At 45.4% G+C, this 27,266-nt stretch overlaps 2 protein-coding genes across 4 annotated transcripts in view; one reads left to right on the top strand and one right to left on the bottom strand.

The window, feature by feature from the left end:
- The window catches only part of LOC146208753 (F-box DNA helicase 1-like), an 82,323-nt gene extending 59,984 nt beyond the window's left edge, over window positions 1–22,339 (bottom strand). For 2 of the 3 annotated variants that reach the window (XM_084596041.1, XM_084596048.1), the window contains exons 1-7: window positions 21,712–22,339; window positions 18,458–18,696; window positions 11,371–11,501; window positions 8,484–8,607; window positions 4,382–4,581; window positions 1,568–1,672; window positions 72–172 (exon numbers count right to left, since the gene is read on the bottom strand). In XM_084596041.1, the coding sequence (XP_084452167.1) occupies window positions 72–172; window positions 1,568–1,672; window positions 4,382–4,581; window positions 8,484–8,607; window positions 11,371–11,501; window positions 18,458–18,696; window positions 21,712–22,108 (1,297 nt within the window). In that variant the 5' untranslated portion in view covers window positions 22,109–22,339. The remainder of the gene's footprint in view (window positions 1–71; window positions 173–1,567; window positions 1,673–4,381; window positions 4,582–8,483; window positions 8,608–11,370; window positions 11,502–18,457; window positions 18,697–21,711) is intronic. The other variant, XM_084596043.1, reaches the window with a different exon arrangement.
- Window positions 22,340–22,399: 60 nt separating this feature from the next.
- The window catches only part of LOC146208752 (uncharacterized), a 36,719-nt gene continuing 31,852 nt past the window's right edge, over window positions 22,400–27,266 (top strand). The window contains exon 1 of the mRNA XM_084596052.1: window positions 22,400–22,612. Within this exon, the coding sequence (XP_084452178.1) occupies window positions 22,600–22,612 (13 nt within the window). The 5' untranslated portion in view covers window positions 22,400–22,599. The remainder of the gene's footprint in view (window positions 22,613–27,266) is intronic.

Here is a 27,266-nt window from a genome sequence, read left to right as displayed (position 1 = left end):
ACACCGTGGTTAAGACTTAATTGCATTACCTGTCATAATGGAGCTGCCACACTGCAGTGTTGCCTCCTTACCTGCAAAGGCCACGATGCGCACCACGTCGCCAGGCGAGAGCTCGTGGTTGATGATGCGCATCTGCTCGTGGGTGAAGCGAAGTCGCCTTTGCCCTGGTTCCCTGCACGCCAGGCGCAACAAACTGCACTCGAGCAAACTACAACTATCAAAGCCAGTGGGCATTACCTACACAAGGGGGTAGTACTGGGTAGCACTTGTCTCAGCCTTCCCTTTGTCCATTTCTGTTTTCCGACCCAAGAGAAGGAACCCCAACAGCTTCAAGAATGTACCAATAAACAACGCCCCGCTCAATACATTGTGTCAGTAGAAGGGAATAAAGAGAAGCATCGTGCTCTCCACATTCCCCTACAACCTAATGACAGGATGAATACCCATAATCTGCTGCCAAGTGCCGTTTACCAAAATCAGCTTGTTCATCTGTATGGCACACTGGCTTTTTCCTGTTGACAGGTAGCCAAGTAAATATACTCTATTGCGACAATTGACAGTAAGCGTGCAGTTTTTTGCGTCATTTTTCGTGAAAATTAGTAGTGCATGGACCCCTGCCTCTGGAACACTTCAGGTCACGAAAGTGTCTCTCTACACCACATCTCCACTATCCCGCAACAACCTGATCCTCTCTCCTCCAGCTTCTCCCCTCTACATTGTTTGTAATTCTATTAATTGCTCTTCCGCTACAACAGAAACATATTTTACCACATCACGCTGCTGATACTATTATTACTAAGTTGCAGTTGATTTTGTAACCATATAAGTTCCGACAGAATTCCTCTGCTACTTGAACTGCAGTACGGGCAAACTCAAAATGATGCGGGTTCATTCCTGATTACTGCAGTACGCCCCTTGTACACATGCAACAGTGAAGAATAGAGGCTTTCATGGTGAGTTTTAACACATGGGGCTATTACCAGCCGACCTGGGAATTCAGCTGTGGCTTGGGTGTGTTAAGCAGCTTGTCCGCCAACTCATATGTGGCTGCATCTGGCTGGCCTTTCCCCGTACATTGATGTCCCTTCCAGCCAGTTATTGACGTTTACCCCACCCGATATTAGATGGCACGGGTGTTGCTGCTTGTTCCAACTGGTTACAACCCATGGTGATGACAACTGCACCCATCATCTAGACACTGAAGGTGCAGCGCCGGTGCCTGCATCCTTTTCTTGCGTATAACTTGCACTCATTGACTGATGCTCATGCTTCCCAGCAACGGCCCTCGTTTCTTTACACCATGCTCGTCTTTCCTGGTAAACAGCTGCTCACCTTCAGAAAAAAACCTGTCCTTGATAACTGTGTTTTCAAATCTTTAAAATCTATACCGGCAGACTGGGTTTCCCTGTTTGTTCACCTGCACTTCTCATCAAATTCATAAGATTCCCACAGACTCACACCACCTTTCCTCTTTAAGGACCTTGCCGCCTCTGCCCGCACTAATGAAGAAGCAGGCCTTCAGTACCGGAATAAATGTTCAGCCTGCTGATTCATCCGGCAAACCTACCCGAAATTCCTGAGGCTCTGCTGACCAGGCCGCCTGCACACGTTGAGCACGGCCGTACCTGGCCTCTCCGCCAGGTGCAGTGCATAGTAGGTACGGTAGTGAAGCCTGCATGAAGGGAGACTCACTCAGACCCACAAGGATGCACCTCTCCATCTCTGCACATAAGAGTCAGTGCATGTGATGACACAGACAAGGCGCTTTTTTCACACTGTGAGTGCTTTTCAAAGCCACCACTTCTCTCAAGCAGGGATACGAGGCACTACATTTGTGCACGGTGTGTGGACTGTCACACAACACACAGGCGGGCCTCTACCCATATTGGGCCACCTTAATGCCTGCATATCACCACTACTAAATGCAAGCACTGAAAAAAAAAATTAGGTAGAAGCCTGCATGAAGGGAGACTCACTCAGACCCACAAGGATGCACCTCTCCATCTCTGCACATAAGAGTCAGTGCATGTGATGACACAGACAAGGCGCTTTTTTCACACTGTGAGTGCTTTTCAAAGCCACCACTTCTCTCAAGCAGGGATACGAGGCACTACATTTGTGCACGGTGTGTGGACTGTCACACAACACACAGGCGGGCCTCTACCCATATTGGGCCACCTTAATGCCTGCATATCACCACTACTAAATGCAAGCACTGAAAAAAAAAATTAGGTAGATTTTGCAGAGCTCCCTCATATTTAGGTAGAAGCTCCCACTAACTTTAAAAAATAATTTTTTGAAGTATGAAGACCACTTCTGCAACCTCATAATACCAGCATTGGCAAACAATCTAAGAAAAGGGTAAACAATGTTAACTAGCAAGCTGGTCACCTAATTAATTTTTGATAATTAACCTCTTACTTATTATACATAGGTATACCTGGCCGTAATTAGAGTTCTGTAGTCGGCCATTAGTAATTACCATATAAGCTGTTAGAATTTAAAATCACGCGAAACTTGATTACCTTAGAATAAATGCCCCGCGAAAATGGCCCGTTTTTTTCCAAGCCTCACGCTCCTAAGGGCAAATTTTTGGGCAATAATAGAAGCGGTGACACAGGAGACAATTTCGGTTAGTCAGATTTTAGCAGGGACAGAGAAACAGTATAAAATTGAATCGGCACGCCAACAGGCATCTGCCATGCGTTGATCTAATGATATCCTGCGTGTTCTGCAAGTCACAGTTATTATCTTCAGGGCGTCAACATCTTTCAGCAGCCACCTTTTAACAATGGCCGCGCAGAGAGACATGTCTTGCGCTAGGTGACCACCGGGTGTCAACCTCGTCATTGCTTTGCCTTCTGGTACAATTTTCACAAGGGATCGAATTTCATAGTGTAACTCTAAACATTCTGTACATAGCCTGTTCATATTTGCTATCACGGACAAATTCTTGTTGCACAAAATGTATATTTTAGCTTTAGCTTTTTTGTATGTGTCATATGCATGCAAAATCTGATGCTTATACATCTTCCTTTTTAGCCAATTTCTTATAAAAAAATTCTTTTCCATAGCCTCAAATGTTGATATGTTGACTGAAACTAGTACCATTAGAAAGAGAATTTCCTCCTCTAAAATTTAACACTATACAATGCACTTTAGTACCAAGCATGTTCTGATAACTGTAAAAAAAATATTATGTGGACCACTCAAAAATTACTACTTTTCCGAAGGGCAGGAAAGTGTTAAAAGGCTACTCAAATTATACGCCACTATTCTTTCTTTTGACAGTTATTCTTTCGACAGCTGTAGGAGATTGTACCTAGTGAGTGCACTTTAGAAACTCTGGCTGCGTGTTGAGGTCAGCCCAAAAATAAGTTGCTACTAGATATTCAAATACTTAGAATAGTAAAAACATGGTGCAAATAGAATCAAACAGCCATTAAAAATTTCAAATACAGTAGAACCTCACTGAAACTTTTTTTTGTTTTTTATGTGGGGAACAAAAAAAGTATATGAGAAAATGCATGATCCAAACTGCCTGATTTTGATAAAAATTAACTTCTGAATTAGGTGCAAAGGTAGAATTGAGACTTTTACAGCATAAAAGTGTAGATTAGTATGTATACACATGAAGTATGCACAGCTCTTTGTTTAGCTCTCGCAGAATTCATTCCGTATTTTGCATTGTCTTGAGTGCGGAAGAGATTTAGCAGCAGATCCAGTTCGTGAAGGAAGTGACGAGCTGGGACGCAGATGACACTGCCGGCGTCACTTCCCTGGTTGTTTCCGGATGCTTCACCCCCTTACATTAGTGACATGTGGAGAAGACATTGCGATGGCTCAAATCGCCGCGTTTTTGTTCATGCTGCATCCCCCAGACCCGGCCTGCTCATATGCAAGCGAATAGTTATACTTAATAAATGATTCATCGCTATGCCCCTAAGGCCCTGCAAAGAAGCCACAATGTTTCCGTGGGAACAGGCACTTCGTAAGTGGGCTCGTTGGCTTTCTTTGATGCTTTGCCCCTTTGCATCTAGGCACTGCAGGAAAAGAAAAAAAACTGTGACGGGTTAGCGCCGCTGATCACTTTTTCGTGTGCTCGTTAGCAAGCACATGTCCGGTTTATCACAAAATGTATTACACGACCACAATTAATCGAAATTTTGAACACAGTAACCAGGAAATTGTATTATCCGGGAATGTATTAACCAAGAAAAAAATAGTGTAACCTTATGGGAGATTCTTTATTTCCCGCGATTTTAAGCACACGAAACAGGAAATCGTATGAACCGGGAACACATCAGCAAAGTTCTACTGTAGTCTACACTGTGCAGCGGAATCAGGTGCCCCTAGATTGATACAGCTGCAGCTTCCTCACCCATGGCAGATGCCAAAGGTGAGCTGAAAGTGGAGCAGGAAGGTGGCCAGGCAGTAGAGGGCCTCGCTCAGAGCCAGACTGTCCACCTGCTCGCCCAGAAAGAGGGCCCGCACATCCTGCACGCTGTCAGAGGCCATCACCACCAAGGCCGCCACAGCACTCCACCAGGGCCGCCGCCCCTCGGCACCTCCACCCGCCGCCTGGGTGGAACAGCCACAGCTGTCATTGGGGGCCACAGCATCTACTCCTCCACACTCAATAACTTACTGCTTCACTTAGCATAAAATATTTTCTGGTTTTTATTGCACAAATACATACTATCGCGATAGCGTCAAAGGCGCCATTCTGCAGAAGATCCAAAAAATCACAGCTGGACGGTTGGGCACTGATTCTTCAATGGTTTGTGCGACTTAACGAGACTACATGATCTCAGATAGTTAAGAGGAGGTTGCTCATTTGAGGTGGGAACGTGGAACAGGAATCAACCTTCTAGTGGTCTCGAATGCCGAGTCAGAGTTTTATATCTATCTCGGGTGGTCACTTACGACCGAAATTTGGATAACATGGCAGCTCAGGACTCTACGCTAATAACAGTGTGTGGGATATTAGAGGCATAAGTTACAAGATTAGTAATTAAGCGAGCAAAAGCTATATGTATGCAAATGAGGAGCAGTACGGGGATCCACAGAAGAGAGCCATAACACTATCATGTCATACCTTTAAACCTGGGGCAAGAGCCCACTATAATTATTTTTTTCGTTTCTTTCACATTTCAATATCTCTGTTTTGTTGTACAGTTGTGAAATGCTGCACTATCCAACTGAAGACAATCACCCTACGATAAAGGTGTCAAAAACAAAAATAGGAGACTCACATTGAACACAGCCCATTTTACTACACCTTCATCCTGAGCACATCCCTCTCTGTGATGTTAGCGATCATGGAAATGGTATAAAAAAGCATGATGCCTGGCCATACTACATCAAAGAGATTAGACAAGATTTAGTGCAATTTTGACTAATTTAACGCTTTTGTCACAGCCATCCCACCCCTGCAATCGCACGTCTCTTTGCCGATACTGCTAGCACTGCTTTTCCCCGGTATAATCAAGGGTCAATTCTCAGAAGTGCACAGACATTGGGCATCAGCAGAACACTGTTCACTACCAGACTGCAGATTTTGAGAGGATCAATTCCCCATCGTTCACAGATTCCCACTGATGTTTGCAAGAACACTAAAAATAAATATGCAAGACGACTGCCCCCAACGTATGCACAACTGGATGCAATGTACACAGTGATTGCCAAACTTCAACTGCCGGCTCAAGCCAGAGCAAATTTCTGACTTTCTTAAGCATGGTTAAGTTATTTTATGGCTATTTATGTATTCCGTAATAAAATATTTAGTGTTCTTTACAATGCGTCTAGTTAGACCTGATTCACTCATCACTGATAAGGCCTACATTCAAGGAAAACACGCGGCTGATCTTTTTTAGCCTTTTTTTGTCAGTGCAGATACAGTCGAACCTGGATATATCGAACTCAAAGGGGATTGCGAAATAGTTCGATATACAGAAATCGGCTTGATACGCCGCTTGCGATCGTAAAAAAATAATATTGTATATTTGTCGCATAATCAACCCACTCGCATAATTAACCCACCCTCCACTTTTGCCACCTCCGTACTTCGGTTTTGGCCGTCGCATCCACAGCTCAATTATTGGCAGCGTGCCAAGCGATAACATCACGGCGAGCTTATCTTTTGACTATACTTTTGATGTTAGCTCCTGCACGTGATGACTTGATTGAACAAGCCTGGTCGCGCTTGGGGCAGGTGGAGTCCACTGCTACAAAATCATTGGAAAGCCTGATAGCTGCAAATGCCGTTTGAAGCGAACAATGCTGAAAGCTGGTGTCATAATCGCAGCTGACCGCATATTTTCATAGATTCATAAATGCAAGGATGAACGAATCTCGCAAAAAAAAAAAAAAAAAAAGTCTGCCGCTTCTTAACGTCCACAGCCGCCTAGCTTACGCTGCACCGCACGTTCAGCACAACGTCAAGGATGGATGACTCCTGCAACCAAATAAAAAAACAAATCTGCCGATTCTTAACTTCTGCAGCCGCCATAGCGACGAAAAGGATGGTTGGCTGTCGATAAAAAAAAAAAAAAAGCTCTCCACAGCCGCTATAGCTTACACTACGCCGCACTTTCAGCACAATGACACAAGACGCGCATCGCACGCCTCCCGCCACGCACAGAATGTTCACAACACACACTGGAGAAAGCGTCCGACGTTCTATCTGCCACGGGCTGAACTGGCTTGTCGGCGCATGCATAGTGTGTGCCGTTGCGAACGACGACCGGGAAAGAGAGAGGAAGAGGAGAAAGCTCGGCAGATGAGTGGGAACATTCTTGCGCTTCGCTCTATAGCGTTGTTTCCCCTCTCCCAAACACCACAGCTGCATTGGCTTCGTCTACTTCGTACCGGCCATTGCCAAACCAGTCCCCTCTCGTTCCTGCATGCCCATGGTTTGCAAACATCACGTGCTGGCGCATGGCAAACGATCACCACAGATGCGCATTCCTTTGGGGAAAGGGCGCGGCGCTGCTCTAGACCAGCAGTCGCCGAACTGTTCTCTCATTCCTTTGCGCATGACTTGAAAACAACACGCAGCAAACGACCGAAGATGATGCAATCGCTTTTGGGGAAGGCTCATCTTCCAGTGCGTCGTGCGCAGTTCAGTATATCGAATGACGGATGAAATTAGAGTCTGATATATGATGCAGCTTTCCTACTTCTATATGGGATTTTCAAGGGGATACCCGTGAGTTTGATGTAACCGAAAATTCAAATTACCCGGGCTCGATATATCTGGGTTCGACTGTGAAGCAATAATCGACTATCACGATAGGATTTTCCGGTTTTCTCAGTATAGTTTTAAGTGGCTTCTACTGTGTCCTTAACCTTGATCCTTTCTTTTTCATTCATTCGTCATAGTACTGCTGCCAGTTCCCAGACAGTGACTCAAATATCCTCGCATCATCCAAGAGTCAAGTGGGTGCATGAAAGAAAGGGAAGCCTTTTTCCTACATGGCAGCTTAAAAATTCACAATTATCTCATCAGCAACGCTTCAGATGGAAACATTAAATGCCTCGAAGGAGCAGCATTGTTTCTCCTAGGACAAGTCATAGAAGCTGCCTGCAAAAAAATACTGATTAGGTCTTGGACAGGCTGCATGAGAAGCCTTTAAAGCAAGGTTGAGCTCCTTTTCTTCTTCACTGCCAGTGACAGCAGCATTCTCACTCTCTGCTTGATGTGACCACACATGTAAAACAGCGCTTCTGAGCTCTGGCATCAAAATCATATCGCATGTCATATTGTGAACCTGCTCGGTGGGTTTCAAATCACCCCGTGAACCGATGTAGCCTTGCTGTCTTGAGGCACACGGGATCATCACACTACCCATGACAGGCACCAAGAATTGATTTTAGTGCTTGCTTGCTCTTTCTATGCTCAATGCAGACAGATGATGGGTAAGCTGGTATGAATTAAGGCTGAAACAACCCATCAGCACAAAGACAATGCACAGCGCTATGTCTTGCTTTCCCTCGTTCTTGTGCAGGTGCATTGTTTTAGCCTTTTATGCAGTCATTGCTCTTGATGGATTGCCATGCGTTATCAGGGACACTCCTCCAAATGGCATTCTGGCCAACTCCTTTCTTGCTTTCTATAAATAGAACTCCCCATATGTTCCTGGCTGAGGGGAACAGACGTCAGTCACAATATTCGTGGTGGCTTTGCTATATTCATGATAGACATTAGTTTCAGTTCTGGCTTTGCTCTCGCCTGTGATTCTTGTAAGACATTTGAGGTTGTGCTGACCAAACTTATTATGTCGATATCTGGGGTGCAATATGCTACGCTGCAGTTCAATGCTCAATAAATTAGCTGAGAGTAGTGCCAATGTTCATCTTTCTAGATGAAGAAAAATGAGTCCAGAAGGTTCTACAGAAAGCAAGGACTAGAACAGCACTACCAACTACTCTAACTTGAACCTTTGTTCAACTAGAGCCTAGCTTTCCTGTGTAATCCCCACCTTGGCAGGCCACAGCGAGTCCCCAAAGGCACCCTGAAGCACCTCCATGATGATGTCAAACTTGGGGTGCCTTTCCAGCACCTCCTGCAAGCCCCAGGTGCTCTTCCCAAAGCCAGCCATGTACCTGCAGACACAAGATGCGCCACATTTCCACAAGTTGCATTAAGCCGCTAAAGGAGAATCACGCTAGAAAATGAATCAGGGGAGTAGGGTCCAGACACCATTCCAGAGGAAAGCTGAAGATAGTTAGTTGTATATGGAGTTGTATGGTGCATAAGCAACTGTGGGTATCATGCGTCAAACACAAGGCTATGGTCTATTAAATGCCTAGATGTTATGATACCTATATTTGGTTTATAACACTGACTTTCTTCAGGAATGTAAAAGGAAGAGAAAAATCTACGACTGTTCGCTTGCCTAAAAGCAATGCTGGATGAACTGGAATGTGTTCATTATAAATTTTTTTTTTCCTGCGTTCCCAGAGTTGTGAGCACGAGATTAAGATGCGATCGACTGCAAGCTCATCAGCACACATTTCACATTTAGGTTTGTCTTTTTTGTTAACAAGAAGCTATGGGTCATGTGTGTCCTATGCATAGAAGGCATAAAATAACTCACCAAACATTCCTGATGTTGGCATGATTCCCATTCTTCTAAAAGAGCTTTACGGAATGCAGCTCGCTGCTTACTCCCTTTCTGAAAGCAGCCTGCCACTTAGCTCGTAGTCCACTGTGCACTAACTTAACATAATCGCTGTGTGGTATATTCACATATTTTATTTTCATGGTTCCAGCTTGTGCAGTGCATGTGTCTGCTCTCTCATTACCCCTCATCCCAACATAATTGGGGCCCAGCAGAATTTTATAGTATGTTTTTGTGATGTGACCTTTACTATGTTGTGTATTACACTTCCTATCAGCGATTCAACTGCATTATTAGAGTTTAACGCAGTGAGGACGCTTAAAGAATATGCATAAATGATGCTATTCTTGATGTTTTTATTCTTTATTTTCTCCACAGCTTCTCCACAGCAGCCTCAAAGAAGCCTTCAGTTATGCTCAGAAGCCCCAAACAGTTGGTTGGCAAGCCCAGAAGTCAAGTTATGATCGTCATCAATGGCCAACCAAGCATCAAGAAGGGTGACCTCGCGCTCTTGGATACTCACACCTTGAGTGATGCAAGCGAAGGTGTCTCGGCAAAATTGGCACTGCGGGACGGAGGACCTTCTCGTGTGGTCAAGCGAGTGGGCGACAATGACTTCATTCTGAGTGACCCTGCTATGAGACGTCACCGAATTATTGACATGCCGATCAGATGGTCCTCTACTATGAACCATCACTTCTGACCCGTATTCACGATATGAGGGGGGGAGGAGAGTTGTGAGGGTAGAGGCACAAGCGGACAGGTCCCACAAGGGTGGAGAGAAGGGTGCTGATCTCGGTGAGCGCGTGTGGTAGTGCGGGTCTTGAAGGCCAAGTGGACAGTTGACTGTGGTTGCCGGCAGGAGGACGAGATTGCGCGGGTGTGGGAGAAGGAGTGCGGGAAGAAAGGAAGAGCAAGTTGCATGACGGAATAAACAGGTCTTGGAATGTGTGCGTGTGTTGTCGAGCGTGACACTGCATTCAAGGGACCAACAAGAATGCTCAAATTATTTAGCAGTTTAAATTATCTAGTATCTCTAAAAAACTGCCGACAACTGTTTGCTTCACAGTAATTTCATCTAATGCGCCTTGGGAATAAGAATGTGTATATAGAAGACTTGAGATGAAAGCTAAGAGACAGCGATGATAGTGCTTTACTTTGCGCGCGTCATCGGAAATGTTCGCCAGAATCGCCGGTACTTCCATGGCCCACTTCGCAGGGCGCCAAAACAGCAGTGGTGTCTCTTCGTAAATGGCCCCACTGCGTTCTGAGGACGCTTCACTGCACGCATGGTGAAGCATCCTCAATATACGACAGGTCAGCATACTTGAAGCATGGAAGAAGTGCGTGGATGCAACAGAGGAAAATATGCGCAGATGTTAATATGGTACCATCCCAAAACAGAGGATAATATGCATATGTGTAGATGTTAGTGTGATGCCATCCTAAAATAGAAAAATTACAAGGGCTCAACGCTGCTGAACCAAATATTGAGCGAAAGCATTAGCTGCGAGTGACCGAGCATTTTTCTTCTCTTTTTCTTCTCTCTCAGCAGCCCACATATAAAGCCCTGCTTTAACCAAGCTGTATGGACGTGCCTTAATGGCCTATAGGGGTAAAGTGAATGTCAGGGTCCTAGCAGGCTGATTCTGACATAACCTTCCCATGTGAAATGAGAGACAAAAGTTGGCAGCTCCTGCCAACTTGGGTCTGCTTGAATTGGTAGCCCAGCTTTCACCCTAGTGTCATGTGGAATGCGACGTCACAGCGTCACGTGGGTGACGTGGCTACCGGCCGCGCTACGCTGAAGGCTCGAGACCTAGAGTAGTATTGCTTTCGAAATAAAAGATGAGGAGTGGTGTACAAAGCAGCGTAAGGAATGGTGTGACCGGCCGATGCGCAATTTTTACACAATGCCTTTCCAAGTATAATCAATAAAAGGTTAGTGCGGAATTGCGGCCATTGCCCTCTAAATAAAAATGCCGTCTTCCGTCCCTTCAACATTCAAGGGTGGTTTTTGTCCCAAGTCATATCACCCGAAGCATGGATGAAATCAATGAAGCCATGAGGCTGTGCCCAGCCAGAGGAAATGACAACATCACCCGAGGCGTGGAGAGCACATAATATTGAAAAAAGAGGAATGCTGTATACTCCACACCTCCTTTAACTCTGAAACGTGCACACAATGTATGTGATGTTTTCAAATAGCCGGCCAAATTTTACAAGCTTTGCACCTAACAGTCACCTGATGAGACCTGGCAGGCAGGTCTCCACTGAGTCCATGTGGTGCATTCTGCAGAGTTCCTCCACCTCCGCCTTGGCAGCACTGCATCGGCCGGACTTGTAACGATAGTAGCGCTTCCGCTGCGCCAGGAACTGCAGCCAAAGCACACACACATAACACTGTTCCCTTGGCCTCACCCATCTACAGATGTTCGAGGAAGACTCTGCAAACCTATCCCTGCAGAAGAGGTGACAAGGTAATTTCTGGTAGGCATAAACAACCCCTCTTTGGCAGGCAAGGTCACGAGAAGTGTAGCGCAACGGCTACAGCTCTTACTCGTTCTTCATCGGAAATTTTTGCTGCACAAAATTTCTGCTCTGCCAAAACTTCCACCAGAAAATAAATTTTTGACCAGACACCAGTGAAAATACTTTCAGCAACAGTTAACACAAGGGCAAAAAAAATACCGAGGACATTTTTGCACGTTAGTTTGAGCATGGGTTCATTAGACTATTAGCGCAGAATAAGATATAAGGAACAAAGATGATGGAACAGTGTGCTACTGTAACAGGATACTTCATCTGTCCTGTGTCTGCTGCGGTTCTAATATTCAAAAAATGCTGATAATTATGCCTTAATGGGCCATGGTACATGGTGTGTGCATTACTCAGCTGAACAGTAAACGTGATCTGTTTTTGAAACAAGTCAGAGGCACTGAAATGTTTGTGCTTGTAATCGGATATGCTGCTTAGCTTTTAGTGCACAGCACTACAAGCAGCAATCACAGATTTCACCGATGTCTGTCCAAGGCCCCTCTCTCTCTTTCCGTTTACTTGAAGTGTGTGGGCGACTCCTCTACCCGAGGGAGATGCAAGACACACACACACAGCGGGCCGTGGAAGAAACATCTTTATCTCACTGTCCGTCCATGCAGATGCGGGGAGTCAGCGGTCGTCGTCGCGAGGGCAGCCAGGCAGCGGCCAGCGGGAAATCCAAGAGTGAAGAGGGAGCGAGATGCCAGTGCGCCTCGCTTTATGGGGTCCGAGTGGGGACCGGTTTCCCCCGTCGGCGGGAGAAGAGAGGGGAAAAAAGGCAGCGCACAGGGAGTGCCGGGAAGTGGCGCGATCTTCAAATGTGGTGCGATGCACCGCTGGCTTTAAAGGTATGTGGAGCAGGGCCCCACAAGTGCAAAAGAGAAGCTGGTCATGCTGCTTGGTCAATGAGGAGGCGGAGAAGATGTACAGCTGCAGCCAATGAAAAAGTAACGTGTACCACAGCTGCATTCCTCGCAGCTGTCACTGGGCAATGGCTTACAAGCGCATGTCACCCCAGACTGAGCAGTCGAGCGTTTCCCGCAAGCCTTCAACTTCGGACTATCTCCCCTCCCATCAGTCACCTCTCAGCCTCCACAGGCAGGAGACCTCCCTAGAAGTACTCCCTACACTCGGCTCGATGCTGCTCGCTGCATCGTGACACAGCTTGTGCCTACCGCCGCGCCTTAACGAGTGCTCACCTTCAAGCGCACTTTCTTGCTTTTCAATTATCTTTCTTTGCAGTGGGCACCCTCTTCTACTGCTCTAGATGTGATGCCAGGAATAGTATAGCAGGGGTAAGCAGTGCTATTGCACCTACTCTGCATTTGATCAGCCATGCTGACTGGCTGCTATATTTTTTTAGGCAACAAGAAAAGCTTTGACAGTAAACTATACTTCCTGTCATGAAGGAGCCATGTGTGGCTATTACTGCAGACTTGAGTTGTATCTCACTATAACAACTCAAATTTTGACACATTGCTTTGGCTTTGACAGCCAAATGATAACGGTAGTAGACTGCACCCAAGCGGTGATTAATACTTCATGGATCACTGCCTTGTCGTGGCGGAGGGGCTTGCGAAACTCGATGAAGTCGTGAGCTCTGCTGTGTAGGGACACCCAAGATAGACAGGTCACGGCAGACAGTTCTGACAAAATGTGATTCACTGGAGAAGGTAATGGCAACCCACTCTAGTATTTCCTGCTAAGAAAACCCTATGGCCAGTCACAATACCATTAATGATATGGCGCCGGAAGATGAGCCCCCCAGGTTGGAAGGCGTCCCACATGTTACTGGGGATGAACAAAGGGCGATGAAGCGGCTGGGCTAAAGCCAAAAGGACGCTCAGTTGTGGATGTGTCGGGAAGCGACCGGAAAGTCCGATGTTGCAAGGAGATATATCACATAGCAACATGGAATGTAAGATCTACGACGCAAGGTAAACTGGATGTCGTCAAGCGAGAAATGGACAGATTGAACATTGATATCTTGGGTATCAGCGAGCTTAAGTGGACCGGAATGGGAGAATTTTACTCCGGCGACCATTATGTCTTTTATTGTGGGCACGAATCCAAGAGAAGGAATGGGGTCGCTCTCATAGTAAACAGAAGAATGGGCAAAGCAGTGCTAGGGTACAACCCCAAAAACGACCGAATGACTTCACTTCGGATCCAAGGTCACCCTTTCAACATAACAGTTATCCAAGTCTATGCACCGACCACTACTGCTGAAGAAGCTGACGTTGAGACATTTTATGCGGACCTACAATGCCTTTTAGACCGCACCCCATCATCAGACGTCGTTTTTCTCATAGGAGACTGGAATGCTAAGGTCGGGAGTGAAGAAATATCCGGAATTATAGGCAAGTTCGGTCTTGGCGAGCCAAATGAAGCTGGGCAGAGGCTAGTAGAGTCTTGTCAAGAAAACAACCTGACCATAGCGAATACTCATTTTCAACAGCACAAGAGGCGCCTGTACACATGGACTTCACCGGACGGTCTGTGCAGGAATCAGATAGATTATATTCTTTGCCGGCAGAGATGGAAAAGCGCTATACAAGCAGTAAAAACAAGGCCTGGGGCCGACTGTGGCACCGATCATCAGCTTCTTGTTGCCAAAATTAAGCTTCGATTGAGGAAAACGCAGAAAACTAGAAGGCCTTTCAGGTATGATCTGGATCAAATTCCATTAGAATATGCTGTGGAAGTGAGGAATCGATTTCAAGAATTAGATCTAGAAGACAGAGAGCCCGAAGAGATGTGGACTAATGTTCGTGATATAATACAAGAAGTTGCTACTAAGGTAGTTCCAAAGCAAAAGAAATGCAAGAAAGCAAACTGGTTATCTGAAGAGGCTTTGCAAATAGCTGAGGAAAGGAGGATGGCAAAAGTTATGGGGGAAAGAGAAAGATACAAGGTTCTTAATGCGGATTTTCAGAAAATAGCAAGGAGAGATAAGAATGCCTTCCTGAACATACAGTGCCAAGCAGTTGAGGACAACAGCCAATTAAGGAACACAAGAGCTCTGTATAAGACAATCAAAGATATCAAAGGAAGCTTCTGTGCTAAGGTGGGCGTGATAAAGGACAAACGAGGCAAGGACCTCACCGAAGCCTCAGAGATAAAGATGAGGTGGCAGGAATACACAGAAGAACTGTACAAGAAGGACCCGAATGTGCAAACCCAACATAAGACGGTAGTGATTACTGACCTCGAGCCGGGCATCCTGAAGAGTGAAGTTGAATGGGCCTTAGCCAGCCTTGCTAAGAACAAAGCTAGCGGAATTGATGGCATTCCAGCTGAGTTGCTTCAAAACCTCAACCATGACGCTGTTAACATTCTGCATACATTATGTCAGAAGATTTGGACAACCCTGCAGTGGCCACAGGATTGGAAGAGGTCAGTTTACATCCCCATTCCAAAGAAAGGCAGTGCCAAAGATTGTTCCAACTACCGCACGATCGCGCTTATTTCGCATGCTAGCAAGGTGATGTTGAAAATCCTCCAAGGTAGGCTGCAGCAGTATGTGGATCCGGAGCTTCCGGACGTGCAAGCTGGGTTTCGCAAGGGCAGAGGAACTAGAGACCAAATTGCCAACCTTCGCTGGATCATGGAAAAAGCAAGAGAGTTCCAGAAACCCATCTACTTCTGCTTTATTGATTATGCGAAAGTGTTTGACTGCGTAGATCACAGCAGATTGTGGCAAGCTCTCCAAGAGATGGGAGTTCCAATTCACCTCATCTGTCTCCTCAGGAACCTGTATGAAGGGCAAGAGGCCACAGTCAGAACTGGGCATGGTCTTGCTGATTGGTTTCCGATCGAGAAAGGAGTGAGGCAAGGCTGCATACTGTCGCCCTGCCTATTTAACCTATATGCAGAGTGCATCATGAGGAAGGTCGGTCTGGACGAGTCTTCAGCTGGAGTGAAGATTGCTGGAAAACGTATCAACAACCTTAGATATGCGGATGATACCACTTTAATGGCAGAAAGTGAAGTGGAACTCAAGAGACTTCTGATGCGCGCACAAGAAGAGAGTGAGAAGTTTGGGCTTAAACTGAGCATTAAAAAGACAAAGATCATGGCGTCTTGCCCTATCAAGTCCTGGAGCATCAATGGACAAGAAGTGGAAGCTGTGACAGATTTTCTCTTCTTGGGCTCCAAGATTACCTCGGAAGGAGACTGCAGCCATGAAATTAGGAGACGCCTGCTTCTGGGAAAGAGAGCAATGGTTAGCCTTGACCGCCTAGTAAAGAGCAGAGACATTAGTCTGCCAACCAAGATCCGTATAACTCGTGCTATGGTCTTTCCAGTTGTGATGTATGGATGCGAGAGTTGGACTGCCAACCAAGATCCGTATAACTCGTGCTATGGTCTTTCCAGTTGTGATGTATGGATGCGAGAGTTGGACTGTGAAAAAGGCTGACCGCCGAAGAATTGACGCGTTTAAATTGTGGTGCTGGCGAAGAGTTCCTTGGACTGCCAGAAGATCAAATCAGTCGATATTGTCGACCATAAACCCTGACTGCTCATTGGAGAGTCAAATTCTAAAGTTAAAGCTCAGCTACTTTGGTCATCTGATGAGAAGAGAGGAGTCGCTGGAGAAAGATTTGATGTTGGGAAAGGTTGAGGGTCGCCGGAGAAGGGGTAGGCAGCGAATGCGATGGTTAGATGGCATCCTCGAGGCACTGCAGATGAAGTTATGTGATGTTAGGAAGATAGTGAGAGACCGGAAAGCGTGGCGTGACATGGTCCATAGGGTCACGAAGAGTCGGACACGACTGAACGACTGAACTGACTGACTGAAGTACACATCCCTTAAAGTGATGCCACTTTCAGTGTGTGCTGTCACATAGCAAAAAGCATTGTCATTAGAAAATTGTGGCAGTGACGACAAAGATTGCAGCACTCTATTGTAATTAATTTCATTTTGCATAAATACCAAGAAAATGCAGTTTTATCATGAATACAATTATTCCAAGCTAAATTTAGTGTTTATTTAAGCATCTAAGAACCTGATTATAAGACGCCGATTGCAAAAAACATTGCAATTCGAGACACGGGCGTCTGATCCTGCTTTCGCTTGCTGATAATCCATTTCCAAATCATGAAACAGGTCAAGTGCAATTCATTGATTGGGTCTAGAATGTAAAGCTACCTTTGCTGGCCAGTTCACATGACCTGCCAGTCAGCTCCTGCTTTCACAGATGCCTTCCTCTCTCATTGCTTTGGTCCGTCTACTTCGAGGTTTTATTTCCTGGACCGTGAAACACGAGCGCTTTGAATGAAAAGCACCAATGGGGAATTTTAAAACCTTACTAGAAACAAAATAGTAAATCAATGATGTTGAATAAATTTTTATTTTATTTTGATTTGATTTGAAATGTCAGCGCTTTATCTGCACAATGATTTATAACTTGGTATAATTTAGCCAGCCTTACAGCTGCACCACAGCCACCACACAACAACCCGGCACGATTATCATCCCTGTTGCTCAGTTAAAATCAAAGAAAGGTTAATGACACCACATTCTTACTCGAGAGAATAAGCTGTCCCCCTAAAAGTGCTAAAACACACAACCATCGACACTGTGACACTGGTTTGCCAATCCACTGTTTCTGCACCCAAGGCTGCCTCCACTTGGGATTAATGGGAAAGCAAATAGAATGATATACGTTGCGTTTTTCTCTCCTGCTGACATACTGCACAAAAAGACATGCAGCAGCACTTGTGTTTGGTCACAATGTTCTTGGAGGTCACCCTGCCAAAGTATGCAGCCGCAAAAATACCAATCTGCCAAACAAGTTCTCCATTGACAGGAGCACAGGGTCACCACAGTGCGGTGTGAAAATTACCCGCATTTTCACATAAAGAATTATCCAAATGAATCAACCAAGCATTCTCAAAGGAGCCAACAAACAGTGCTTTGCTGAAACCAGCTTGCTGTACCACTGCAGACATGACCTCAATATCACGGAGATGACTGACTGCCCCAAGTGATCTTTCAGTGAAATCTGAAGCTTCATCTCCTTTGTATCTGCCATCTTTGTCATTCCTTGTCAACGGTCTAGTGAAAGGCACTACTAAACACACACAGTGGTAGTTTGCCCTGACATACAGAGGGGTCCTCGATGTCCTCAAAGGCTCCATTGCACTCAGCAAAAGTTTGGCTTTAATATGCAAAGTACATGACTGACCTTTGCGTGAACTGCAGGACCAACTGTGGGCACCATTACGAACTGCAACTTGCTAGGGCATAATAGTTTGCCCCTATTCAACACCATGGAGTAATGACAAGTCCTTGAAGGGTCAGTGACCTACACGAAGTAGCAACGCTGAATTTTGGTTGAATGTTCCTTCTTCATAAAGATACTATTATTATATGAGGCTTACCATGTGAGGCTTACGGACAGCAAGTACAATTTACAACTTGATTCCTTTTCTCACATTGCTTTGGCTTTGACAGCCAAATGATGACGGTGGCATCAAACTTCAGCGTGGGGCCAGTGAAGGATGTAATAACTGGTATCATCGCTACTTTTGTCTGCCTTTAGTCATTCTGGCTCTTAAAGCACCTTGGCTTGTGGCCAATCAGAACTATGAAGCAGCGATTACATTGAAGTTCTCTATGCCTCATATGACCTGTGGTTGACCTTGATGTCCCAGGAATTGTTTGGTTGTTTAGACCGAAACCAGAACCACAAGAGAGAAAACAATTATTGGTCACCGGCAGGTAGTAACACACGCATCATGAAGAAGCAAAGGTGCTACCAAAGGAGCGCTGCTCCCGAAGGACTCACGTGGGGGTTGCGGATGAGTGTGTGCCAGCGTGTGCATACGCGGCTGCAGATCAGCAGCAAGTCCTGCAGACTGATGTGGGACAGAATGCGCTCCAGCAGCTCAGGGGGCAAAAGGGAGAACCACTCCTCCTCTTCCTCCCGCAGCACAGACACTGGTGGCAGGAGGCCAAAGGCAGCTGTGATAACCACTGAGTCAGAGCTGCTGCTGCTGTCCTCATCAACCACCGCCTCCTCCGCTGCTGCAACCGAAAAGCCAGAAGGGTTGTCCCCTTTGTGTTATGACAAAAACAATCAAAGTAAAAAAATCACTGCGCAGTTCCAGGCACCAAGCAATCACCAATTATTCCCTTGTAGTACAACCTCCCAAATGTCAACCTATTAAGCCTCTTCAAAAGGTGAACACCTGGCGGGGAACAAAAGTGAGAATGTACACTTAGCTCCTATTCACTGGATGTCTGCATTCAAGTTAAAATTATTTAAAGTGCCACGAGTTACCTCCCCATAGATCAGCATGGCAACCACCTTATTAACTGAGAATGAATTCAAAATGCATGTAATACACGCATAAAATAATAAGACCACTGAGCCACACCAAGCATCACAAAGTCTCTAAGCAAAAGTTTCAGACATTTAACAAGCTGCAGAGTTATTTGTGTGCATATAACGGCATGCAGCAATGGTGTAGAAGTGGAGCACCTCCCTCACATGCAAGAGGGCCATAGCTTGAGTTCTGGTCCTGCCTGGATTCTCCAATTGATTTAAAAATGAATATCTGAGCATCAGCCGAATCGATATCCAGACCTTAAGTGCTCCTGACACCCTGGCCACTAACTCCCCCAATGTGCTCTATCAAAAGAACAGGATTTTGTCATCCTGTTGTAGTGTTTGGCCACAACTTCCTGTATAAATACACCAATTAACTGATGGCCCTTAGTCCCTAGCAGCTATGGAGCAACTCATCACAACGACCATCAAATCGGTGACACAGTAGAGGGTGTTAATAACCTGACTCCTGACAGGCGGCCGCTGGAAAAGGAAACAGGCAACATTCAACTCTAGAACTCTGGGGGAAATGGCCCACAGCCTAGCTATGTTCGGTTGCCAGTTGCTCTCGGTTACGAAGTGACTAGTGCCTTGTCAATGTGCCTCTCTCCACAGACACCCGGCACGAGTGCTTGTGGATCCCAGAGGTCTTCTTCAGTGGACACTACAAAATGTGCTGTCTGCAGAGCACACAGGCCTTCACAGCATGCACGACCTGCATTAGTAGCAAGGGTGCATTCGATGCAGGCGAAATACAAAAGCACCTGTGCTGAGCACTGATGTTTGCACAGACTGGAGAACCCCTGCACAGAGCTTAAGTGTTGGTTCAGAAAGTTAAACGCCACAATTAACTTTTTTTTTTTCACTGCCACACACCATACTTAGTTGGTGATGCCAGAAAACTGGACAACATTCCTGGTAATCGGACTGATAATGAGTTGTGCCTGTCATTAACCAACTCCTTGGTTGCTAATTGCACTAGAGCATTGTAAGAGTCACCAGGCTCAATTACACTTTTGCTCCTCCCTGTGGTAGCTTTGAGACAGAATGAGATCCTGCCCTCGCTACCAACTAGAAAGGAGATGGACATTGAAAACATGAATCTAAATGTAGCTAAAATATCTCAATGAACTTTGAACCTCAGAAAGAACAAAAGCAAATGATAGCCACCAACGAGCTGTAATTCTATTGCTCACATCAGTCTTAACATCAAACTAGCTGGCACAGCAAACATAGTAGAAAAGGCATTGATTAGACTACATAAATGTTATTTAGCTTTTTAAAGTTGGGCACTTTATAACCGAATATGAGTGGCAATGCAATGGCATTCCTTGTCGGCATGTCAGAATACCAGTACCGCTACACTAACAAATCGTTCCAGTCAGGAGCGATCTTGATTCTCAATTTAACAATCCCAAAGGTTGTTAGACAGGCTGATCAAACCAATAAATAAAGTGGGTCTGCCTGTTAAGTAGCCTATGATAGGCAAATGTCAACCACCAAGCAAGACTTGATGCTTGTTCATTCAGTAGATAAACAGTCTATGTCGAATGCTAGTACATCAGCACTGCATTAATAAAGTCACCTTACAGTATACAAAAGCACAATAGAAAATGTGTAACTCTGTTTGCTATGGTTACTTCAACTCTATGAACGAGCATCCAATTTTGCGCCATGGCTGCCTATAGAGGGCTTTATTCCTCCACGATTTTGAGAGGCCAATCTGCTTTGTTTCTATCCGTTTGGTCATTGGTTATGTGAGATATGTGACAGCACTATGGGAAATTATAAACCGGTTTGATTTCATAGCAATTGCGAGAAATGGTGTCCCAGCGCAGTGCGCAAAACCTTTGCACACAAGTGTGTGTACAGTGCTCGTACCAAAACATGTCTTCACCTTCGTCCAAAATGCCATGGCCCCATAATTAGGAACTTGACAACCATACACTACTGCTGGTCCAATCAATTCAATGGACTTTGTGCTTTGTGCACCTATTCACCCATTTAGATGAGGCTTGGAGGTGACGCGAAGGCACCATTTTTGGATGCCTGTAAGCAATCAGCCGCTATATATTGTATGATGCTTACATATGTTGGTTCACGGTTCAATTCCTGACCAATGGTTGGTGCAAAGTTGGTACTAGCATTTGTACATTATATTTATACATTATATTTTATACAGATTCGAAAGCGATCTATGCTGCACTTGTGTGACTATTTTGGGAGCCCACAACCTCCCAGACGCTCATGAATGCGTTAGCTCACGGTTCGAGTTCCGTACGACGGCTCGCACAAGTTGCATCTAGCAGTTCTGTTCTAGATCTTACGCAGATTCGAAAGGAATCAGTATGACAGTTTGAGGGCCCGCTACCTTCGCCTCGGAAAACGCAGCCTAGCAGTGACATAACAACGGGGACGCACCTCAACGAAGGGCTTCTTGTGCAATCCCGCAAAACGCTAACATCGTGGTTTTTCTTTACCAGTATTGAATGACTCTGGCGGTACTAAACTAAACTCGAAATTTGGGCGTCGATCATCGCGAAGCCGTAATGCAACTGAAGATAAGCGGCGAAGACGCTGAATGTGTGTGAGTCAAGGTCTCGACGCTCGTCTTCTGGTGACACTACGGCTTCATGTGTTGCTGTAATGTGTGAAATGTGGAGCAACACTCGTCGCCCGACACAAGACAAGCACTTGAAACGCAGTACTACCTCGAAATCGACGGCTATCGCCGCCGTCCGGACGGCATCGGTTGTCTGCGGGCGGCGAGCGCGTCCTCTTGCTGCCACGGACGAGGTAGCTGGATATCTTGTTGCTCTGCGCGGTCGATTTGCTTGCGGACGGACGCCGATCGGTTGCCACATTGTTCATCTTTGCGCGAGGCAACAGCGAACTGGCTGCTTGAAACACGGGCAGTGCTCCGCCACCGGATGGTCCGGTAGCGTTCCGTCGTCGGCTTGACCCTCGTGGGTAGAGGCCGCGGTTGGGGTCGACGGAGCTACTGCGCACGCGGCTCGGATCAACAAGAGGCGCTGCTCCTTCGGCCGACGCCGAATGCGCCTGACAGTCCACGAAGTCCAGGCGCAGCGAGCGCTTGCCTCCGGACATTGCTGTCACCGCCACACCCACCACAGCATGATTTGAGACATTTGCTACAAAGCCGTTCCTTCGCTTCGCAGTCACGGCGATCACAGCAAGTGTAAGCTTTTACTGCATCAGATGTCACAGCAACTAAAACGAACGCCTGATAATCAACACACGAAATCGCAACTTTGAAAACCCGGGAAACACTCCGTGCAAGCACTTCGAATCTGGCTCGGCTAGTGTAGGCTGAAAACTTCAATTTCGCTCGTTATGTGCTGGCTTGCTTTGGCTAGCCAGTACCAGATTGCCGCCAAGCCAAGGCCAAGCCTCCTCGTAGTACTTGCTGTTTCCATCGTCGTACGGTCGTGCGTCCTGCAAGCGTCCTGCGCGTTTTGAACCAACTTTTTTAGATTGCTGTGAACTACTGTGAACAACGGCTTGTCTTGTGTACTGTTCTATATCTCGTGAGAGTGTTTTGTGCTTCGTGCTGCCTTAGGCCGGGTCCCGTGCGAGTTATGGCCGAGAAGGGTGAGTTCTTTTCGACTGATTTCACACCTTAGGAGCTGAAACAATGCCCTCTCATCTCCGTTCTAAGCTGTCGAAATTAGGTGTTCACAGATCATCGTTTCAGAGAAGGTGTAAATGTTACAAGAAATACCGTAACACCTCCCCATTACCCACATGAACTTCTCAGAAGCGCGGCCGGCTGCTCGCTCAGTTGGGTGTCGTTACTCATGTCATATTGTAAGGTTTCCTTCTAGTTCGCCTCTTGCAGTCGCTTCTGTTTTTATGTGTATAGGGGAATCATCGACGTGGAGTATAATTCAATCAAGGCAGCAGTTAATCGGCATTCAGCTAAAAACTTTCCTTCGACTGCCGCACCGGACGACTTATCAGGTGGATGCTTGAATGACTAGTTGCACTGTTGCTTAGTTCTTCACGAGCCAGGAGCCAACAACAACACCGCTGTGATGTTGCACAAGGTGATCGGCAGACAGTCTTGTTTTCAACTTAGTCGTTTTAGCTGTCCAGACTGGCCTACACTCGTGTAACAACGCAGTGTAAGCCACGGCTGGGTAAATGGAACAGGTATAATGACGAAATTATACACTTGAGAAGCATACATGTCTGGTCGAATTAATGTTTCACAGTAGTGCTTAGAGAAAAAAGACAACACTTGCACTAGCTTCGAACTGTCTTCGATCTTATTAACAATACGTAACATTTTGATAAAATGGCACGTTCAAGGCACTAGCCAATTTGGTTGTTTCTTTCTCCTTGAAGTGATGGAGCAAAGGAATTGGTTTTCTTCACATGAGATTTGTTCTTTCCCATATTTTGGGCCAAGCACTGCATATGCAGACTTGAGCAAGCTTGTCTTAGAATGATGTACTGTGGAGCATTACGCTTGAAATCGAGTGCAACTGCTCCAATTCGGGTATGGTGCTGATGCTTGTTTTGGTTTCATGTGCATATCGTTTCAATTGTCCACGAGCACACTCTGTGGAATGCAGTGCCAGCTTTGAAGGTATGTTACCTTTATGCTAGGAAGTGCTCATCTGTACAAACTGCTGATTCGATAAAAGTACTGTTAACATGAATAGCGCTGGAAATGTTTGGAAAGAGTCTGCTGGCAATAGGAGGTTTTGGCTAGCCATCTGTAATGTTATAATGAAGGCCACTGTCTTATTCTCTTCCCTATGTTGGTAGCAGTGTAAGGACCATCAACCTGAGAGACAAATCTCTACATAGTGTGGATTAGCAGCAGATGCCTCGTTGTGTATTCACAAATTTTGTACTGAAAGTGATCGGCCTGCAAGGCCCGAGTAAGGTGTGCAGGGTCGCCATAAAGAAGCATAAAACATTTTGTGGAATGCACTGACCATAACTGGACTCTTTGCAAAGACACAAATACATTCCTGTCAGGGTATGCACAGAAATATCTACCAACTTGCATTGACATACTGATATAAAGATTCTGCATTAGCAGTATTTAGGTGAAAGCCTTTAACGGCTCATACTGTCGTCCACGATTCTCTCACACACTTCCATCACACTCACCTCTGGTTAGGTGGCAGTTTCAAAAATTTAGTCAGCAAGAGTCTGGTCAATCAAACTCATGACATTGACGTAACTCAGTAATTTAGTATTAATGATATTGTCCCACTTCTTCATGAGAGTCAGCGGAATACTGCGAGACTGTGACATCATGACCAGTCGTGACGTCATATCCGGTCATGACTTCAGCAGGTGATTCACGAAGCTGACCCTGCCGGGCATCCGATCGAGGCATCCATGCAGCGCCTTTCATTTGGTGCTTTCTTGAACACTGCACTAGACAGTATACAGAAGCAGACATCAGTGGCATTTCAGATTGGTTTACAGGAAAGAAAAGGCACTGCATCTGTTGCAATTCTTCACGGACACCTAAGGAGGAAGGTGGGAGTGCAAGAAGAAAGAGAAAGAGGTGCTGTAGTGTAGGGCTACAGACCACCGCGCTATAAAGGCTTTCGCTTCATCGCACTTTAGTGGTCCAAAGTGCCCCCTAGAATTTTTGGTTTTACATTTCAGTTTTGCATTCATCCGTTGTGTCCTTGAATTTGATATTGTCATAAGCTGAATGAGAGCTAAAGGTGAATTTGCATTCTTTATTGGTATCAAGAAAGGGATTCTCGGTTTCATGCACAGGTGGTCACTCGCTCAGTAGATGGCTGTTTTCATCACCTTCTTTTATTTTATGCGCTATTGATTCATCATCATCATCAGCCGGACTATGCCCACTGCAGGGCGGATTCGTCTCCCAATTTCCTCCAGTTCATCATCATCATCATCATCAGCCTGATTATACCCACTGCAGGGCGAAGGCCTCTCCCATATCTCTCCACTTAACCCGGTTCTGTGCTAGCTGCATCCACTTGACCCCTGCGAACTTCTTAATCTCATCCGCCCACCTAACTTTCTGCCGCCCCCTGCTACGCTTTCCTTCCCTTGGAATCCAGTTAACCCAGTTTTTTTATAGCTGCATCCACTTCACTACTGCAAATTTCTTAGCTTCATCACCCACCTATTTTCTGCTGCCCCCTGCTATGCTCACCTTCCCTTGGGTTCCAATTGGTTACACTCAGAGACCATCGGTTGTCCTCTTTGAGCGCTATATGTCCTGTCCCATGACCATTTCTTCTTAATTTCAACTAGGATGTCAGTAACTTGAGTTATTTCTCTGAGCTGCCATTGATTCAGGTGCCCTAGTGAATGGTCATTTTCCTGTTCCTAATTTCCTATGTCATTTTTCCTTCACATTTAGCTTCCATATTTACAGGAACAAGATTGCACAGCTGACAGTTATATCATCAGCTTATTATTGCAGTTTCTGTCTCCATCCAGATCATCATTGTGGCTATTCATATGCCGTTAGCAGAACTGGCACCATCTCCAAGCTTTTTACATTGGCATTGAGACATTTCACCAGATGCTTGTTTTCTTGCTTGCAATTGCTATTTGTCCACATGTTGCCTATGTGCAGCCACGTCCTTTTGTCTATAATCATTCTTGATACCAAGACATGTTTTTTGCTAGTTGAGCATATTAACCCCTCCCCTTTCTACATTATTTATGAAATACTGCAGGCCTTTGCCCAAGCAAAAATGGCTTGCATGACAAGTAAGTAAAGAAAAAGTCTATGGCAATCATGGCACAAAAATGCAAAGACAATGGCACTGAAAATGGAATTGAGGAAACAATTAACTTACACGGTGGTAAAGATACTGGGAGATGTTACAAAGCTGAAAGGAAAAGCTTGTGTATATAAGTACCGGCAGGAAGTACAAGCAAAATAACAGAGGAATTTAGGATTTGGACATTGTTTTATTGCATTCTTCCTTGGCGCACCCGTTGGTGAACAGCGGGTCTTCTTGTTGCCTGCGACCTCTTGCACAGATTATATGCACCTATTCCTTCTTGTTTCAAATTTATGTTTTGTTTCTAATTATTTTGCTCTCATTCTGCCCGCCTTTAGTGTTTATGTAGCTGATCTTGGTGTTAACTTTACTTTTTGTAGTTTCTCTATGATCTTAATGGCCATTATGCTGACCGCAGCCTCCATTATCAGACTTTCTTCTCCTGCGTGCCATGCACTTTTGAGTTCCATGGGCCTTCTAAAGAAGGCTACTGCACAGCCACCCAGGCACCAGTCTATCTCAGGTTCCACCCTTGAAGTTACGTCCTGCGACATTCTGCAACAGTTTGCTTTTTGTTTCTCGTAGCACCACATTTATTGTTCTCCTGCAGCAGAATTGCCACTGCCACCCGCCTCATTATTGTCCTGGCCCACCTTCTTGTGTGGGAGTCACCAGCGATAAGCACTTGCATGCTCTCATCCTGTGTCCTCCTGTTGGCTTTGACCGTCAACCTCCTGTTGCATTGTTCCCTCCTTCACTATCCTTTTCTGGGTATATATGTCACCTGCCTACTCAGTGTGCTTAATGGCAGAACTGGCATTTTAAAAGAGAATGTGCTGAATATCATCTAAATGTTCACGAGTGCAATTCTAGGGTAGGCAAATTCAATTTTCTTTTTTTTTTCTGAACAATGCACAATTGGGTTGGAATTGCCTGCCAGCTCGAATAGTAGCTTCCTCTCCTAGACAATTTTTTTTCACCATGTTACAAAATCACCGGCTAATAGGATTACATCAGTATGTTAGTACGAGTGCTAATAAGACTGTTAATGACTGTTACTCTCAGAATAGCATTATTTCTTATTCTGTGTATTTTGACATGAGCATGCCAGGCTCGTGTTTGTTATTATGCAACATTTGTTTTCATTTTTTGCTTTTTCTTCTCATTATTTTCTTTAGTTCATCATTTGCCTAATATTTTTTGTACTGCCAGAGGAGTGCTATATGTAGAAATTTAATTTTTTCCTCGTATGTCGTATGTGTATTTAGGTTTTCTGCAATGTCCTTTTTTTATGTCTTTTTCTCCATTTTCCCAACATCTGCAGAGTTTATACCATTTTATTTTTGTAGTTTTCATTGTGTTAATTCTTCTTACAACAATATCCCAGTGGGGGTGCTGTATGTATAAATGTAAATGTAATCTAATCTCTGGATTGGCCATGCGCCGGCATGCCCACCACTGTCATTTTCAGAGTCAGCCATGTCTTCCTCCCTTTCGTCCATCCG

The sequence above is a fragment of the Amblyomma maculatum genome, chromosome 1 (genome assembly GCF_055883805.1).
Source record: "Amblyomma maculatum isolate TAMU_Amacu chromosome 1, ASM5588380v1, whole genome shotgun sequence".
Classification (NCBI taxonomy): Eukaryota; Metazoa; Arthropoda; class Arachnida; order Ixodida; family Ixodidae; genus Amblyomma; species Amblyomma maculatum.
This window is presented reverse-complemented; position numbering and strand designations above follow the sequence as displayed.